Below are 19,094 nucleotides of genomic sequence, written 5' to 3'. Positions count from 1 at the left end.
TTGTTATCAGCGTTGTTTTATTGGTATACATATTTGGTAAATTGGTCATATGGCACAACAATAGTCACCTATAGGGGGTGGGCATTTATGAGGTCACATTGAGACTGTACTATTTACTTTTACTATAATATGTAAATATCTTATCATATTTCTTTATTACTCACAAGCGGCCCGATCCGGCTCCGCTCGGGTCTTTAACAAAAATTTCAACGATATTTGACGTTGTTTTATTTTTTAAATAAAAGAACACTTGTTGCGGCATAATTATAATAGTTAGACATATGCTGCCGCGACGCTTTTTGTAAATAATAATGTGTTCTACAAAGTCGTAGTACATTATTTTATTCTATCATTAATAGTTTTCGCAGGGCACGCGATGAAGAATATTTTAGATATTTTTTACACATTGGGTTACATTATTGGAGTTTTAGTAAGGATCCCTAATTTTTTTCAAAAATATTATAGCCTATGTCACTCGGAAATAGTGTAGCTTCCAAACAGTGAAAGATTTTTTCAAATCAGGTTCAGTAGTTTCGAATACAAACAAACATACAAATCTTTCCTCTTTATACTATTAGTATAGATTAGAACTCACTGCCAACCTGGCATAACCGAAACCTATAGATATCACAATAATGAAAAACACACAGGGTCATGAAGTTGAAGTCCCAATTGCACTTGTTGTATAACGGTTGTCCCACAGTTCAACCGGAAACACAGTATGCGTTAACATTACTATTAGCATTTACAAGGGTTGCCTTTGTTCCTATGCCAATATCAACTTATTAAAAAGTTGATCAGGTAATTGTAGTATTTATAGAAACTTTCATAACTTTTTTAATATTTTTTATTCAACTATAGTACACACATAAATGATATATATGTAACATTAAATTTACTTACTAGGTCATATCACATGTCACCTAATTTGCATAAATTTAGCCATGGCTTTATTAAATTAAATCTCTATCCTTTCATAATTTGTACTATAAAACAAGACATAATAATATAAACACACATATACAATGTTTCACGGTGTTATAATCGAAATTACTAAAAATAAGAATGAAAATATGAAAAAAAAAATTAACACACACAATATATTTTTGACTATTACACTACAAAAAATAGGAATTTAGTTTTTAAAACTTACATTTTTTTTCTGTTTTTTATTCACTGTATATGGAATAGAGTGAATTTTGAGTTCACTACTATCAACTATAAAATGTAAATCATAGTAATCTCTATTAATAATATAACAATGTTAATCAAATTTTTTGTAAACTTAAAAAAAAACAGAAACTTCTTAAACATAATTATTATCTGAAAACATCTGCATAATGATAACTTAATAAAAAAATATTTCATTTTTATAGCTACAAAGTATTTCGTTTAATATGATGATAACAATAAGTTTAAAAGATCATGAGATCACAGCATACTAACACAACCAATGTTAGATTTACAATAAGGAAACTAAATGCAGTTTAACTTAACAATAAAATAAAGAGTTAAAATATTTGAGTTAAATATAGTCGTTGAATAAAGATCTGGCCAAATTAAAATGATGTCATGGAATAAAGATCAAAATTAGGACATTTCATGTTTTCTTTCTTACATATAAATTAATAGAATGTATAGTTTGAAAATTACTTTATATTGAATGAAGTTTTATTAATAGATCTTCCCAATAAAAAAAATATATAGTTAATTAGCATTCACAATGCTGTATCATCCTTAACTATTAATGATAAGTAGCAGTAATTTGGCATACTAAAATGAGATTATATTAGGTAAAAACTTACACAAGTAAACTTTTTGTCAAGCCATGGGGTTTGCTCGGGAAGATTAAAAATAATGAGAGCTGAAGTACAGCCAATGTACCTCCAATGAAGTTTGGTGTCTGAAATTGAAAAAAGATGTAAAGATTACTATTAGTAGATAATTAAATAATTTTTAATAAATGACATTTTTAAATGTAATTATTAAAATTTTTATATTATTTTATGTTTTGAAATCAGAGTACTTCATTCCTTAAATTCATTCCTGTACACTTAAATTTATCCTAGATAAGATAATTTTAGACTTAATACAGCTGTCATGATTATCTGTATTAGATTAAATCGATACAAAAGTATAACAATAAATATTACTTTTAATTGCAATAATTTTTTTTTTTAAATGTTCACACTCTGTAGAATTATCTTTTTATCAGATCTAAGATAAAAATAACTGAGTACATTTTGTTAGTAGATATTGATAACTTCTGAAAATTATAATTGTAAAATTTTCTCATATTATTATGTTGAATGTTTTATTTAATGCTTCATAGGGTCAGCATGAATCATTTGACCAAATATATGTAATGTATAAACAATATTAATACATACTGTAATATATACATCCTCTTCAATTAAGCCATATAGGAACCATGTTGCACACACGAAAAAAGACATTAGTATCATTGGGAATGGAAGACATTCAGTACATTTTACTTTTAGGACATAAAATAATTTACTCAATGGAGAAGCTATCGTCAACAGTGTGAAGGAGCATGCTAACAACCCTGCAACATAAAACAGAAAAGTGACTGTACAATAAATCTATGTATTAGTTTAGACAAGATAATTTGTTGAAATTAATTTTTCAACTCACCTAGTCTACCCAAAAGTAGTTCATTGTCATCTTCAACAGACACATATCCAAGTGTGAATATTATAGATGCAACCATAGCAAAAATCTGTTTCAAAACTGATGACTTTTTAAATGTGAAGATGTAGAACACAGCTGTATAGGCAAACATGAGCGTCACACCAATTACATTGACAAACACAATTTTATTGTCATGTTTAGTAAGTCCATACAATATCCAGAGAGCGGCACTGAAACACATAAATTAATATTTAAGTAAACTTTAAAGTCAAATGCAAACAAACTATTTGTTTTTGAGTTTCATTTAAAATTCGAAACGTTTCCAATTTTATATAGGTACTTAAATCATATAAACAAATGTTTTGAATCTTACGACATGACGCCACATATAAATGGAAGCGGAGAAGCTTCAGCTGTGGTCCGATTTACGACATATTGTTTGCAAACTAGACTGTAACAAAGATTCAAAATTAGCCATTGGTTCCTTCTTAGAAACACAAGTTAACACAACACATGAATACATGACTTAACTTACATTCCAGAAAGAAACTGTAAAATGGTTATGGTTACAGCAACACTGCTAACAAAATCCTTTATTTGAGAAAGATGCATTTTATTTATCCTATTAAATATTCATTCGTATCATTACGTGTTTCTTTGAACTGTTCTGATTTATTTTGAAATTTGCTCCACAATGCTACAACGCTTTTCACCAATGAGCATTGAACATGCTGGAGCACAGAACACTATTACTTCTAGCGAATGCTGGAGTGACACTGAAAGATAGACATTTGACATTTAACATCAAATAAAATGGAATTCAATTATCTATGATCTGCACACCATACGCCCCGTCGCGTCATGACGTATGCAAGCGTAGTGTTCGTTCACGCGGCCCACACTAACTTGAAACCCCTTCAGGTTATTCAATCCCGATTTTGCAGGATAGCCGTCGGATCACCATGGTTCCTCAGGAACGTGGATCTTCATGATGACCTGGAACTTGACTCAGTCAGTAAGTATCTATAGTCGGCATCATTGCGCCACTTTGAGAAGGTGGCACGACATGAGAACCCTCTTGTCGTGGCCGCTGAAACCTACATACCCGATCCTGTAGACCGAATGGTAAACAGTCGACGTCGCCCAAAACACGTCATTACGGATCCTCCCGATCCATTAACGGTGTTTTTAGGTATCACAAGCACCGGTCACCGTCCTCGTCGAACCCGTCGCTTGCAACGAAGGGCTCGACGAGCGAATTAACCCATAGACACAGCCCACTGAGTTTCTCACCGGATCTTTTCAGTGGGTCGCGTTTCGGATCCGGCAGTAGATTCTGCGAAGCACTGCACTTGCTAGGGTCCCTGTTAGCATTACTCCGGTTTGAGCCCCGTGAGCTCACCTACCAGTTAAGGTTACGCTGAAATAGCCTCTCAAGGCTATCAGCATAGGTAGGAAAAAAAATGTCTTTGCCACAAAATACCACGGTGTACGAGTTACGTTTTCTTTTTCTGTCGAATTGGCGTACTGAAGTATGAAAATTGGCGAATCAAAAAGGTCTTTTGACACTTGACATTTGTTCACTTCTTACTAGTGTTCTCACTTTTATGGATTTGGCCATTTTTAGGGTGAAACTAAGAACTTCATGTACGACTTTGGGCTTTTTTAACGAAGGAGGAAATTTTAGAGGAAAACACTTTAATGTGGTAGCAATCTTTATTATATTATGCTCTATAGCTCAATATTTGCGGATAAAGTCTTCAAATTACTTTCGTATATAATCCAACACATGTTGTTTTACCTTTCGGTTAGTTTTAATTATATTTATTGTAAAGTGTGGGTGACTCACATGTATTTATTTATTTTATAATATTTTATTATAATTACACTACACAACAACACATACATACTTTATTTTATATCAACTCATTCATTTATCTCACAATCATACAAAACATTATTTACACTAAACAAAATAAAATTCACAAGCAAAGTCAAACGATAACAGCAGTATAGCGGCGGCGATAATATTTCGCTAGTACATCGGTGCATAGACGAACCGGTCGTCGCATTTTTACCGATCCACCGCCACCAGTCGAAATCTGACTTGCGAGCGCGCATCCCGTGTTATCCTTTCTGTTCTACGCCTTTTATAATTTTTGCTTTTTGTTTCGTGTACCTGCTTGTGTTGCTTGGACTATCTATTTCTTGTTACTTTCTCCTTCTTTGTATATTTTGTGTTCGTCTTAAATATAAACTTTCTTCGTGTCCTTTTGTGTTTGAAAAGACATTTATATTACAACCCAAGACGACTAAATAAAGGACTTAGAAATTAGTAAGAATATCTGTATTAATATATTAATATACGTTTAATTTTTTTTGTTTTATTTTTATTTACGTGATGCACAATTTTTATACAAATTGTTGGAAATTTTATGTCGAAAATATTATTTTGATTCTAAAACGGTTCGATTTAGACCAAGTATTTTTTGTTTTGATTCTATAAATATGTATATCCTAAAATAGTAGTACCAAATCTTGCAAAACAAATCGATTACATAATCGAAACCAAGTATTAGGGATTATATTTAGCATTTTATATTTAATATTTTCAGGGAGTATATTTAATATTTTTAGGAAAACAGGTAAAACAGATAAAAAATGCCAATTGAACTTTACTGGAATAAGATATTAAGCTTGATCGACTTGATCCATAGGTACTATCTGGAGCCACTGCGTTCATCCACACTGCGCTTCCAAAGGCTTTGAAATGAAGTCTCCTCTACGGTGTTCTCTGAGCCCTGTGACATGTCCTTCTTCAAACGAGGCTGGTGGAGAGTTCAGCAGTAGGCAGTGGCTTGACTCTGCCCCTGGCATTGCTGACGTCCACGAGCGACAGTAACCACTCACCATCAGGTAGATCATATATTCATCTGCCTACAAAGGCAATAAAAAAAATTAAGGCCTTGACAGAATAGTTTGGAATAAACTAGGATTGCTAACTGTTCAATTTTGGAGCCTAGTGCCACGTTCAGTACCGCGAAAATGTGTAAGAGTAAAAGAGTAACGTTACGGTTTTTGATTCCTATTTAATTCTTCATTGTTAGTTTAATTTTTTATACTAAATGCAAAGATATTTTATTTAAATTAATTCTTCGTCCTGAATTTGAGATTTTACCTTTAAGAGATAATTTCTAAGAAATTTAGGGCAAAACAATAATCTTAAGTGGAAGCACTGCTTTTTCTGACTTCGTAGAACTTACTTTTTGGCGGGAACGCGAGGAGTGAAAAGACTTAAAGGTCTTAGTTGCCAGGTCATAAAATCCCTTTTAAAAAAATATTCGTAGAACAATAAAAATTTAGCGAATTGTCTATGCATTCAATATTGTTCTCTGCCTGCTGTCCATGGTGTTTGTTTGTTTGTGCTGCATGCATACTTACCGTGTTTATTAATATCATTACGTGAATATTTTAATAGAAACATTTAAAACATGCCATTTGAAATATTAGAAATACGAGAATGAAGTCCTTTAAACTCATTGTACATCAGTCTAGTTTTAGCCGTAAGTGCTTTTTTACATCTACCTACAAATATTTATAGTTAGGGCATACAAATTCAAAATGTTTTATAATTTTTTGTAGCCGAAGATTTGATTATCAACTTGAAAGACTATCCAGGGTTAAAGGAAAAAGATATAGTCGAAATTTATCATCCCGAAAATGACTACCCCCGATTATTACTACAAGTTACAAAAGTGGACGCCCCCGGACGCGGCAGAGGTAAGCAATAACATATAAAATTAATCAAAAATTCTTGTAATATAAAATAAGCTGTGCATTTATTTTATGTTCCCAAATTTATTGCGTATATCATATACAGCAGCAAAAAAATTTAACATACAATTGTTTTAAATAATATAAAACTGTTTGTTCTATAATTAATCCCATTTCAACTTGACACAAAAATTCTTCTTCATAAATAATAATTTGTCTTAAGATGATTAATTATTAATAAAAAATACACTTTGAAAGTTACTTCTGATATAGATTCTGCCTAAATGTTTTCCATATGTATGAAACATATAGGAAAAATCTTATAAAATAAAATAACATTCAACCCTTACCTAAGTATTTAAAAGTGAAAAAAAAAACCAATATGGGTATATTGGTTTTTTTTTTCTAAATATATTATTTCTAAATATATTCATCCTATTTCTCCTAATATACTTATCTTGTCAAGTTTGTTAGTGTTCTATATATTGAGATACAGCTGTTTGAATAGCAATACTGCATGAGATGAAAATATGGTGTTAATGATAAAGTACTTGTATGGTGTGACAATACATGCATTGAATATAATATTTCTGAATAAACACACTCCTTATTGTATCTATAATATTAGATAGATTCCTTAAAAAGTAATGTTGATGCTTATTAAAAACTTTAACTTTTAGATACAATTAGTGTGGAACAAAGTATTGCTACCACTTTCCAACTCCGAACGTTTGCTGATGTCTATGTAAATATAGTCAATGTGCAAGATGTGGCTTTGGATTCCGTGGAATTAACATTCAAAGACCAATATCTCGGAAGATCCGAAATGTGGAGACTTAAAAATCACCTAGTAAGCAAATTCATTATTATTTTACAGAAAGAAAAAAACCATTTAAATTACCTGCTAAAATTAATACAAAAAAATATTTTGAAATCGGTACTAAAATTTAATTTTACTAGAATTTTAGTACCGTTTCCAAATTATTTTTTATCCCTTTATGAAAATTTTATGCTCTGCTTGAAGCTTGAAATAATTACAAGGTAATTTGTACAATACCACCTCTGCAGTGTTGAAATGTGTAAATTTTTCATGGTTTAAAGCACAAAATGCCAAGTAAATTTGTATCAAGCAACTTGACTATCATGGGTTAATCTTTTCTAAGAAAATATTTACTTTGTGTTCATAAAAAACTTTATGATGAAGAAGTAGGATTATAAAAAAAAGCTGTGAAAACAATAGAGACTTAGATATCATGTTTCAAAGTGGGTGGGGGCATAGTGACATTTGTAAGGGTTCCAGTAACCACTTGACACTTCCAGGGCTTATGAGCACATTCACCCATTTATGGAAATAAAAATTAGTAATATTTAAAACACTATAAATTTCATTGTAATACTATTATGGTTTAAACACTTTAATTTTATTGTCATTATTTTATTGCTCTAATTAATTTATTGGAATATTTTTCAGTTTTCATGGTCACAGAAGACTAAGGTCTTCATTGACTATTAAAATTGTACTAACTCTTACTATAAATGTAACTTTAATTTAATAACAATAAAAATGCAAGATTAAATATGAAAGGAAATTGAATTATGTCAATGACTTGAAAAAAAAAATTAAGCTACTAACTAAAAGAGTTTTGCCTCAGAATATCACAGAATTATTTGTCTGTTCTATATAAATTTCTGAAAATATTTACACCAGGTAAGCACCTGCGTTTATTTAAACAAGAAGATAGAATATTGTGGTGGTGCAATTAGATGTCAAGTATATGAAATGTGGTCACAAGGGGACAGAGTTGCTTGTGGGGTAATCACTGAAGACACAAAAATAGTGTTCAGATCATCAACTTCAATGGTCTACCTCTTCATTCAAATGTCTTCTGAAATGTGGGATTTTGACATCCATGGTGATCTGTACTTTGAAAAGGCAGTTAATGGTTTCCTCGCTGATTTGTTTGCCAAATGGAAGGTAATAAAATTTAAATAATATAATAATGCATTTGAGCTCAAATTCATAATAATATACTTCAATAAACATATTGTTAATTACAGAAAAATGGCAGTAATCATGAAGTAACCATAGTTCTCTTTTCAAGAACTTTTTATAAAGCTAAGTCTTTAGAAGAATTTCCTCAACATATGCAAGAGTGCTTGCAAAAAGATTACAGGGGGAGATTTTATGAAGACTTTTACAGGTAATAAATGGCAAGCATTATAATTTAAAAAGAACAAGTTAAATGAAAAAAAATGTATTTTCTTCTTTGTTCAGGGTTGCAGTACAAAATGAGAGATATGAAGACTGGTCAAATGTACTTCTACAATTAAGAAGACTCTTTACTGATTATCAAAAGATTGTGCTTCAGTACCATGAAAGGCCTAACATGGACATACCCACAGCAATAAACTCCACTGCTGCACAAGGAAATTTCCTAGAAGTGCTTAACATGAGTTTGAATGGTATTTAAAAGCTTATAGATTTATGAATTAATGATTAATGATTTCTGAACAAATACCATTCATTTTATTAATTACTGATTTTTATTGTTGTTGTATGACACCGCAGCTACCACCATGGGACAGTGGTTCCGGAAGTGGCGCATCGACATCAACCCCACGAAAAGCACAGCGGTGCTCTTCAAAAGGGGTCGCCCTCCGAACACCACGCTGAGCATCCCCCTCCCGACTAGGCGCGTCAACACCCCCGCCCCCGCCCCCGCCATTCGCCCAATCACGATGTTCGACCAGCCCATACCGTGGGCCCCGAAGGTCAAATATTTAGGCGTCACCCTCGACAGTAGGATGACATTCCGCCCTCACATAAAGACGGTACGCGACCGTGCCGCCTTCATTCTAGGACGTCTCTACCCGATGATATGTAGGCGAAGTAAAATGTCCCTTAGAAATAAGGTGACACTCTACAAAACTTGCATACGCCCCGTCATGACCTATGCAAGTGTAGTGTTCGCTCACGCGGCCCGCACTCACTTAAAGTCATTCCAAATTATTCAATCCCGTTTTTGCAGGATAGCCGTCGGAGCCCCGTGGTTCGTCAGGAACGTCGACCTCCATGACGACCTGGACTTAGAGTCCACCAGTAAGTATATGCAGTCGGCGTCGATGCGCCACTTCGATAAAGCGGCACGACAAGAGAACCCTCTCATCGTGGCCGCCGGTAACTACATTCCCGATCCTGCGGACAGAATGGAAAGCAGTCGACGTCGCCCAAAACACGTCATCTCGGATCCTCCCGATCCACTAACGGTGCTTCTAGGTACTTCAAGCACCGGTCACCGTTCTCGTCGAACCCGTCGCTTGCGACGAAGGGCTCGACGAGTAAATTAACTCTCAGACACAGCCCACTGAGTTTCTCGCCGGATCTTCTCAGTGGGTCGCGTTTCCGATCCGGTGGTAGATTCTGCGAAGCACGACTCTTGCTAGGGTTCGTGTTAGCAACGTCATCAGGTTTGAGCCCCGTGAGCTCACCTACAAAAGTTAGGGTTACGCTGATATAGCCTCTCAAGGCTCTCAGCTTAGGTAGGAAAAGAAAGAAAAAAAAAAAAAAAAAAAAGTTGTATGAACTAGCACTCACTCTAGATGATATTATTAGTTATGGAGTCCATAGATACAACGTAAACTCAACATAAACGTGCCACTCATTTTGATAATTGCTTAGATGGGTGGACGAGCTCACAGTCCACCTGGTGTTAAGTGGTTACTGGAGCCCATAGACATCTACATCGTGAATGCGCCACCCACCTTGAGATAAGCTCTGTCTCAGTATAGTTACAACTGCTGCCCCACCCTTCAAACCGAAACGCATTTCTGCATCACGGCAGAAATAGGCAAAGTGGTGGTACCTACCAATACCACATATGATCTTTTGGCTCACAATACCCTACTAAGTGTAATTATCCTTAAATGATATTTGAGATTAGTTTCACGAAGTGGTGTGTTCGAACACCTGTAACATAATGATTTATTTAGAATAATTGAAGTCAACTGCAAGTTTTCTACACTGCCATAGTTGCATTGTTTGATACGAGTAACCCACACAAATTAATAAGTTAGATCTTGACAAATTAAAAAAATCTAACACAAAATAAATCCTTAAAAATGAACCATGACATCATTGTCCTTTTACTTTCACTCCATCGACTCCCTTGGATCTCTAATGAACCATCAAAGCTAAAACAAATATTATCCCTGTTATTTTTTGCAGTATTCGAAAAACATTACCTGGATAGATGTTTCGACAGAACGGGGCAGCTGAGTGTGGTAATAACCCCAGGAGTAGGTGTATTTGAAGTTGACAGAGAACTGACTAATGTTACAAAACAAAGAATCATTGACAATGGTGTTGGCAGCGATTTAGTTTGTGTAGGAGAACAACCTCTGCATGCTGTGCCTTTACTAAAGTTCCACAATAAAGACAATAATTTGAATTCAATTGATGATTATTCGATGCCACATTGGATTAATCTATCATTTTATTCTACAAATAAAAAAGTGGCTTATTCCAATTTCATACCAAGAATTAAATTGCCTCCACGAAAGAGCCAAGAACCATTACGTAAAATGTATGAAGATGAGAGGAAAGGTAAATTGTTGAAAGAAGATGAATGTATGCACAATTCTATATTTGATTATGATGCATACGACGCGCAAGTTTTTCAGTTACCCCCCGCTCACAGCACACGGTAAGAATTAAAATTTTTTTTTGTTATAAATCTAAATATTCCGTTAATTATTGTCTCTTTTTATGTGATTAGAATTCACATTTATTATCATAAAATCATCCATCATAACAGGAAACAATATATCAATTTGATTTTCACATTTACAGTGTACAAAGGGTCGCCAGAACTAAGAAAACTTCTGTGGCGGGTTTAGAAGGCTTAAATCGTAGGAGCCCTCCAGCTTCTACTTTGCATCACAGAAAAATGTCGGATCCGGACATCCATCATAGCCTTGGAGATCTTTTGACTTCTGGAAGTATGTGCCTAGCTATTTATTGTACAAACATATCTGCTTGTTGACTGTTTTCTAATGTTAATTGTGTTTTGGTGTACTATAAAGTATGTTCTCTCTCTCTCTCTGTGCCAGTTCCATTAATATTTATATCACAAAAGAGATCAATATTCGACACTTTACAGCCAAATGCGGTCACAACCTATCTAGCTTGATGTGATTATGAGAACATAATTATATAGACCAATTTAAAGTACCAAGTAAATTTTGAATCTCATATATATATACCTAGTCAGGTCATAAATTCTGTCACATGTTTAATGTAAAATAATTGAAACAAGTATATTCATTATGTAACCATTCATATACCAAAATGAACTTAACAAAACATAGATTCTTATGACACTAAAGTTTATTCAAAATGACCTCCGTAATTTTGAATACAGGCCTTCAGTCTGCGCGGCCAGTCGTCTATCGCAGCACGAACGAGGTCCATGTCAATATCGGCGGCTGCCTTAATCAAGGATGTCTTGAGTGACTCCAAATTGGGATGAGGCTTTGAGCACGCCTTTTTTTTTTTTTAAGAGATTTTATGACCTGGTAACTAAGACCTTTAAGTCATGTCTTATTTTACTTTATTTTCTTAATTCTATGAAAAATGATAATATGGAGTGAAATGAAATGAAGATGATTAATTTGAGACATTAATCAACTGGGATGAAATTTAATAAAATAAGATGATATGGGATGAAATATAATCGCAGTAAAATGGTGGTCATTTACTGAGATTTTTTCAGTGGACTTTTTGGAGGAACCCGAGAAGTTACGTCCAGCAGCTTTGTTTCATTTTCCCACATTTGTGCACTTTCACAGATATTAAACAGTTAATAAACCACCATTATTACACATTTAAACCTGAAGAAACACTAAATAGACAAAATAAAACAAATCACACAACTTCACTCCTCGCGTTCCCGCCAAAAAGTCCTGAGCACGCCTTTTCCTCCAAGTGTTGCCATATCTTGTAATTTAACGGATTCAAATCTGGACTGGAGGAGGGCCAGTCTTCGTGCCGGATGAAGTCGATTTCACGCGCCGCCAACCAGTCTTGTGTGCTCTTCGCTCTATGAGCTGGCGCCGAATCTTGTTGGAATACCCAGTGCCTGTTATTGAACATGGTATGAGAAACAGGTTCCACAAGGTTCGTCAGGACTGTATTTTGATATACAACTGCATTCGTTTTTACACCTTTCTCACAAAAATGTACCTCTGTTAAGCCCCAATAAGAAACTCCCAACCATACCATGAGCGAGGATGGAAAATGACCTCGTTGGACACGCGGAATACGGTTGCTCGCTTCTTCACTACTGTGTGCGTACACCTTATCATTTTGTTTGTTGTAGCTCTCTTCTACGGTAAAAATTTTTTCATCCGAAAAAAGAATTTCCCGATATTTTTTTCCCGCGTACCGCTTCAACAAAGCGCGACATCTCTTCAGTCTCAGGTCCATTAGACGAGCATTCAAACGATGTCCTGTTTTTCTTCGATATGCCCGAAGCCCTAAGTCTTCATTTAACACCCTTTTCACCGTGGTTCTGCTTAACCCCATCTGAAGGGCCAACAGTTTCTGCTTACGTTTGGGATTTCTTTGAATTCGCGCCTTCACAGCTTTTATCACTGCTGGAGTCCTAACAGACCGAGGGCGACCACTTCTTGACCTGTCATCTACACTAGAGTCTTCATTGTATCGTTTGATGGTACGATAAACGAATCTTTTGGTTATATTCAAATTTTTCAGTATGTTAAAAATTTGAATTGGCGCGTAACCGCAACGATGCAACGCAATAACTGCAACACGGTCTTCTTTAAGCGTTCACTCCATATTTAAAAATGAGTAAAATTCTAAAAGTATACATTTTTATTTTCATGAACAATTCGAAATTCGAATTCAATAAACTTTTTTGTGGCCAGCATTCTAAAAGAAAAGTTTTTACTGTGTGACAATACTTATGACCTGACTAGTTATATATAAGCCCATTTGGTGAACTGTTAAACACCTGACAAGCATTTGTGGCAACACATGTCACTATGAATACAGTAATTTTAGTTTCAGAATAATTAAGAGCAGTGGTACACGTACAATCATTATCTTACAACCTGGATGGACGTACAAAATACATAATAATATGACATTTTCATAAATATAAACATCATATCATAAAATAACTCATAATATAAAATACAGTCAAAACCGTTTACTGCGACATCGTTTAATACAACATGCCGGTTATAATAACCAAGAACAAAGGTCCCGGCTGAATGCTATATGACCGCCTTATTAAAAATATTGCTTTCTACGACATTGGTAATAACGACATACCTCATAAAACGACCACATTTAACTAATATTTCGGAGAATTAGATCTGTTAGAACGACCGGCTCAGCTGTATTGTCAACAATTTGAATAGGTATCCACATTTGTCTTCAATGGCTTTTAAAATCAGGAAAGAAAACAATAGGATTTAGTTTAGTGTAGGGTCTTTTCAAATTCTTAGAAACAAAACACGTGCATGCGGTAGTCAAAGCCCGCTTCTTCATATCTCTTCAGTTAGTTTGTTACTTATCTATACACAAGACGCACCAAAACTTTGTGGAGTTATTCGTGAAACTTTCAAAATGTCGCAAAGAAAAATAAAACAAATTAATATTGAAGAAAAATCGCGTATTATATAAATATATTTTTCCAATAATTCCCTATCGATTTGTTTGTACTTGCACGATACACATTAAGCATCACCGGTTGTTACGACTATCGGTTTTTACGACTGAATATGAGCAGTCCCTTCGATGTCGTTATAACAGATTTTGACTGTATAAACATAAAATATAATTCTTTTGTGTGTGTGTGTGTGTATGTTAGTGGACTGTTCCCAAACGTTTGAACGATTTTTGTGTGCATTCAAGTGGGTTCGGGAATTGCTTAGATTCAGATTCAATTCAGTATTGTAATAACTTGTTTTTGTAAAAAAAATTTCTAACCGAAGCTTATTTAAAAAAGTTTGTAATTTTCAGATATAAGACGTGTGTACAGGACGTCTGTTGGGTTCGCTAGTATAGTAGTAATAAATATATTAAAAAAACAATTTTACATTTAAATGATTATTCGCGATGATTATTTTCATTTTACACTTTGCCAGTTTTAAAAAACTGGTTTTCATCATGTTTTGATCATGGACTAATAAGGTAGTAATCGTCGAAATTGAATTTTAATCAATATCGTATACATGGCTAGTTACGGTTTTTTCTTTTATCGCTCATCATCATCATCATCATCAACAGCCCACAGTCGTCCACTGCTGGACATAGGCCTCTCCCAATCCACACCACTGAGCCCGGTCTACGGCTCTCCATCCACTTGTTGCCGGCCACCGTTCGGAGGTCATCGCACCACCTAGCCAGGGGGCGTCCCACGTTATATATATAATACTTATACCTCGGGCAGACGCTGCAGATGGGTAAACACAGCTTGGAGAGGGAAGTCAAGAGAAGCATCCAACTGGGCTGGGCGGAGTTCGGCAAACTGCGTGGAGTCTTTTCATCGCACATCCCAGAGTGCCTGAAAGTTTTTTTTATCGCTAAAGTGATTTAATTTAATAGGTCGCCGTGGATTGGTTTTCAGACAAGTCCGCAGGCTACGACGCGGGCAGCGACACAACGGACTCGCCGATGTCGACGAACCGACTCTCGCCGCGCAGTTCGATATCTTCAATCAAGCCCGTTATCAGGACGGGCAGGGCACTCATCAACCCCTTCGATCCCTCACATGTCACTGTCAAACTGACCAGTAACCGTCGAAGGTGGACGCATATATTTCCGAAAGGTTAGTGGAGTCTTTTAATTCAATTATTGACACCTGTCAAAGTCATTTTTACCGGTGTGAGGGCGTCTTGTGAACTCGTACGCGTAGGTATGAGTCAAAGTACGAGGTAGGTCAAATGTTATGCCAATACGAGTAACGCCATCTGTTAGAAGTAGCGAAAACGATTACCGAAACTACTAGTAAGTACTGTCTTTACTTTCTGGAAACTTTCTGGAAAATTTTAGATATGTCATCTAAATTGCAAAAGCGCTGAATAGATATAAAGTTTAACAGCTAACGGAACACCAGAAATTAAGCGACAGTAGTGAATTGTGATCTTGAAGTCTACATTAAGTGCCGGGATAATGAAATGAAATTTTTATTAGTATTTTGGTGAATTATATTATGTATTTTGAACCACAGTGTGTAACAATAACATATTGATGTTGTGCCTTTGAGGTCCGATAAGCACTTAAAACCAGGTGGATCGTAACCTCATTCCCCCATTAATTAATAAAAAAAATTAAACTAAAACCGAGGATGATCCTCAAACTAAATATAATGCAATTAAAATTCTCAGGTCCAACTGGCGTATTGATACAGCAACATCACTACCAGGCCCGTCCCGCTGGCGAGCCGGCCCGCAACGAAGAGCATCGCTGCGAAAGTAACACACCAAAGGAGAATGGTTCCTCGATATTAAACAACAACCATTCTATATATCAGGTTGACGGTGAGTGTGCGCAATGTGCGTCCGACCTAATCTCAGTATGGGCCTTCAGCTTGTATACTACACCGAGAGCTAAATAAGTTTTAATTAAACAATGGGTATAAAATTTGAAGTCAATATTTCGAAATATGAAATATAAACTTTGTGCTATAGAGCACCAAATATAGCTCTGACTCTTTATATTGTTAGACGAGACAGGGTGACTATGCCTTCATAAAATAATTTTTTTTTAAACAATGAGTAAAAACTATGTATAATAACCAAGGTATACCGCAAGTTATGATGTTATAATGTCTTGCAGTCATTATGAAAATAGTAATGTCGTTTAAGGTATGTATAACACAAAAAAAAAAAAAAAACAAATAATAGAGTCAATAAAAAAATATTAAATGCGAAATACGGGAATTATATTATAATATAACTATTTTTAATTCCATGCTGTTTAACATCGTGCTACTGTATCATCTCATTCTACACAATCGTTTTATTTTACGTCTTGTGTAAGCTTAGTATGGGTGAGAGTGGGTTTGATCCTAGTAACAAATCTAACCCAGTAAGGACAACAAAACAAGAACTTTTATTTTCAATAGATATGTCATTCCCCATAACTCTTTTACACATACTCGTCGCTTTTAAAATATTAAATAAATTACAGGTACAAATTTTATAAAGTAATACTAGTGAATTTAAACATAACCAATATTTATATGGAATGTCTACTTAAACTATAGTCGCTTCACGTATTGTATTTTGATTTTGATATCTATAAAAAATAACTGAAATGTCCACAATAATACAAAATTTAAACTCGAATCAAATAATCGACAGTAGTACACGGAACACGAACAAAGCTACAAATATTAATTTTCATATTTTCTAGTATTTCTCACCGAACCTGTCCGGTCACCATCCTCGCCGCCGAGCCCGTAGCTTGCAACGAAGAGCTCGGCGAGTAAATTAAGCCATAGACACAGCCCGCTAAGTTTTTCGTCGGATCTTCTCAGTGGGTCGCGTTTCCGATCTGGTGGTAGATTCTGCGAAGCACTGCTTTTGCTAGGGCCAGTGTTGCAACACTTCCGGTTTGAGCCCCGAGAGCTCGCCTACACGTTAGGGTGAAGCTGAAATAGCCTCTCATGGCTATCAGCATAGTTAAAACCGAACCTATGGATAGATATCAGTAAACTAATCTATACCACGGTATCTAGGAATGTTTGTGACGTTTTTGTAACAGGCAACATTATGTCGCGGAAACGCATGATAAGTGCGTCAGGAACGTTAGCCGTGCTCGGCGTGTCCGGGGGGACTCCCTCCACGACCAACAACGCGTCGCTCGCGCTGCTGTGGGGGGCTACGGGCGAACAGGAGTGGACGCCCGCTCTGACGACAGGTCGGTATAAAATTTATTCAATTTTCATTTTGTGTGTTTTGCGTGATGAGATTGGCTTCATAAAAAATGCTATAACTTATCTCAAATATAATGGTTTTTTTTTTAAAATTGCATTTATAAAATTGTTAACGGTAAATTATAACATATTCATCAACGATATACTATCGTGACAACAGAATATCTTTTTGTTTTTTAATAATTGGCATTTTCATTTTAACAAACCAATCTCATCACGATTCAGTCTTTTATTAATTTTATGGGTTGGCCTATATGATCTGTTGTTTAAAATAATGAAAAAAAAAAGAGTATTTTTACTTTAGACAAGTTGAGCCCAGACATAGGCCAGTGCATACGAGTTCACTTGCTTACTTTCGGCTCTTAGAGCTGTCGTGGCTATTGAATATGTTCTGTTGTTTTTTTTTTATTTCTTACTAAACGTGTCATCTCATTTTTGATGTTTCATGACATCGTCGCATTGGGATATAACTTCAATACCACACGGTTTCGATTGGGAACAAAAGCGAACCGCGCCATAGGTTTGATATCACAATTTCATGAATAGCTCATACAAAGTAGTTTATGTGTAACGTTGTGTTCATATTTTATATTATATAACGCTGTGGGGATTTCGTTTTAATGAATTTGGCTTTTTTATTGTTACTAGAATTCCGATGTCACCTTCACAATTCAAACATACATAGCTGTTGTAAATAAAGAGATGTATTTGTGCGTACCGCTTTCAACGCATGAAAAAGCTAATAACTTAGTTCTAATACGAATGACTCAGATGAAAATTGCAATGTCGGACTTATTTGTCACCGTTTTTTTTTTTTAAACCTGACCGAGTTGCCGTGTTTAGAGCGTGTAGAGGGTTTCCGTGTCGTGCCGCCTTCTCAAAGTAGTGCCCTGATGCCAACTGCAAATATTTGCTGATGGACTCAAGTTCCAGATTGTCGTGGAGATCCACGTTCTTCATGAACCAGAGTGCTCCGATGGCTATCCTGAAAAAACGGTTGAACGACTTGAAAGGGTTTCAAATTAGTGGGAGCCGCGTGAGCGAACACTACGCTTGCACAGGTCATGACCGGGCGTATGCAAGTTTTGTAGTGTCGCCTTATTACGAAGGGACAATTTTCTTCGCTAAACTTCCCTTGCAAATCATCGGATAGGGTTGTCACAGAGCGCTGCGTCTCGTGAGAGTTGCTCTGTTGTCTCAAAGCAACAGAGAATTGTTAAATTGTTATTTGCAATTGAGTCAAGCGATTTTTCTAACTTCGACATACTACAAGCTGTGTATAAATCACCTAAAACTTCATTTCGTACATTATCATGAAGTCATCGCACATTTTATTGTAGTATTCATAGTTTTTTTTTTAGTTTAGTTTGCTTATAGTGTAGTAGTCTAGTCTTATTTTTTCATCTGAGATGCATGAAATCCTAGCTTACCATATCATTTTATTATTGCCATCTATAAATGTGATCATTATTTTTAAATGTTTCCCACTCGTTTTTTTATTATTAAGACATGACCTTTTTTTCTCTTTTTTGTTGTTAGATTAAATTGGATAGTTTATTCAATATATATCTCTTTGGTTTATTTAAAATTGATTTTAACAAGTTTTATCTGCTTATGATGCCTTGAATATTTCCCAAATGTTATAATAAAGTTTTTTTAAGTTAAAATTACCGAAACAAATTCTAGATCATAATTCGAACA

The 19,094-nt window shown here is 35.0% G+C and overlaps 2 protein-coding genes across 10 annotated transcripts in view; one reads left to right on the top strand and one right to left on the bottom strand.

Annotated features, from left to right (window-relative positions):
- Positions 1-1,085: 1,085 nt before the first annotated feature.
- slv (sugar transporter SWEET1) lies at positions 1,086-4,218 on the bottom strand. Of its 2 annotated transcripts, none has more exons than XM_089730418.1 (6): positions 3,758-4,218; positions 3,188-3,654; positions 3,026-3,103; positions 2,656-2,882; positions 2,391-2,566; positions 1,086-1,903 (listed from the first exon to the last, which is right to left on the bottom strand). In XM_089730418.1, the coding sequence occupies exons 2-6, from the start codon at positions 3,262-3,264 to the stop codon at positions 1,802-1,804; spliced, it is 660 nt and encodes a 219-aa protein (XP_089586544.1). In that variant the 5' UTR covers positions 3,265-3,654; positions 3,758-4,218; the 3' UTR covers positions 1,086-1,801. The 2 variants fall into 2 exon arrangements, with proteins under 2 accessions (XP_089586544.1, XP_028030401.2); XM_028174600.2 differs by having other exon boundaries at positions 3,188-3,648.
- A 1,780-nt stretch (positions 4,219-5,998) lies between these two features.
- Positions 5,999-19,094, top strand: part of Iml1 (GATOR complex protein Iml1) — a 31,125-nt gene continuing 18,029 nt past the window's right edge. For 4 of the 8 annotated variants that reach the window (XM_089730407.1, XM_089730405.1, XM_089730403.1 and 1 more), the window contains exons 1-12: positions 5,999-6,215; positions 6,295-6,432; positions 7,107-7,276; positions 8,135-8,401; positions 8,485-8,627; positions 8,702-8,889; positions 10,652-11,129; positions 11,276-11,424; positions 15,081-15,281; positions 15,841-15,993; positions 17,222-17,377; positions 17,899-17,913. In XM_089730407.1, the coding sequence (XP_089586533.1) occupies positions 6,173-6,215; positions 6,295-6,432; positions 7,107-7,276; positions 8,135-8,401; positions 8,485-8,627; positions 8,702-8,889; positions 10,652-11,129; positions 11,276-11,424; positions 15,081-15,281; positions 15,841-15,993; positions 17,222-17,377; positions 17,899-17,913 (2,101 nt within the window). In that variant the 5' untranslated portion in view covers positions 5,999-6,172. The remainder of the gene's footprint in view (positions 6,216-6,294; positions 6,433-7,106; positions 7,277-8,134; positions 8,402-8,484; positions 8,628-8,701; positions 8,890-10,651; positions 11,130-11,275; positions 11,425-15,080; positions 15,282-15,840; positions 15,994-17,221; positions 17,378-17,898; positions 17,914-19,094) is intronic. The other 4 variants (XM_089730408.1, XM_089730406.1, XM_089730404.1 and 1 more) reach the window with 1 other exon arrangement.

This window comes from Bombyx mandarina, chromosome 10, assembly GCF_030267445.1.
Source record: "Bombyx mandarina strain Sakado chromosome 10, ASM3026744v2".
Lineage (NCBI taxonomy): Eukaryota > Metazoa > Arthropoda > Insecta > Lepidoptera > Bombycidae > Bombyx > Bombyx mandarina.
The sequence above is the reverse complement of the archived record's forward strand: the minus strand, read 5'-3'. Positions and strand labels throughout refer to the sequence as shown.

Coding starts and splice junctions, on each gene's coding strand:
- slv (XM_089730418.1), bottom strand. CDS start 3,264: ATGCATCTTTCTCAAATAAAGGATTTTGTTAGCAGTGTTGCTGTAACC. Junction 2,883..3,025: donor TTTATATGTGGCGTCATGTC/GTAAGATTCAAA, acceptor TATGTGTTTCAG/TGCCGCTCTCTGGATATTGT. Junction 2,567..2,655: donor ACTACTTTTGGGTAGACTAG/GTGAGTTGAAAA, acceptor TTTATGTTGCAG/GGTTGTTAGCATGCTCCTTC.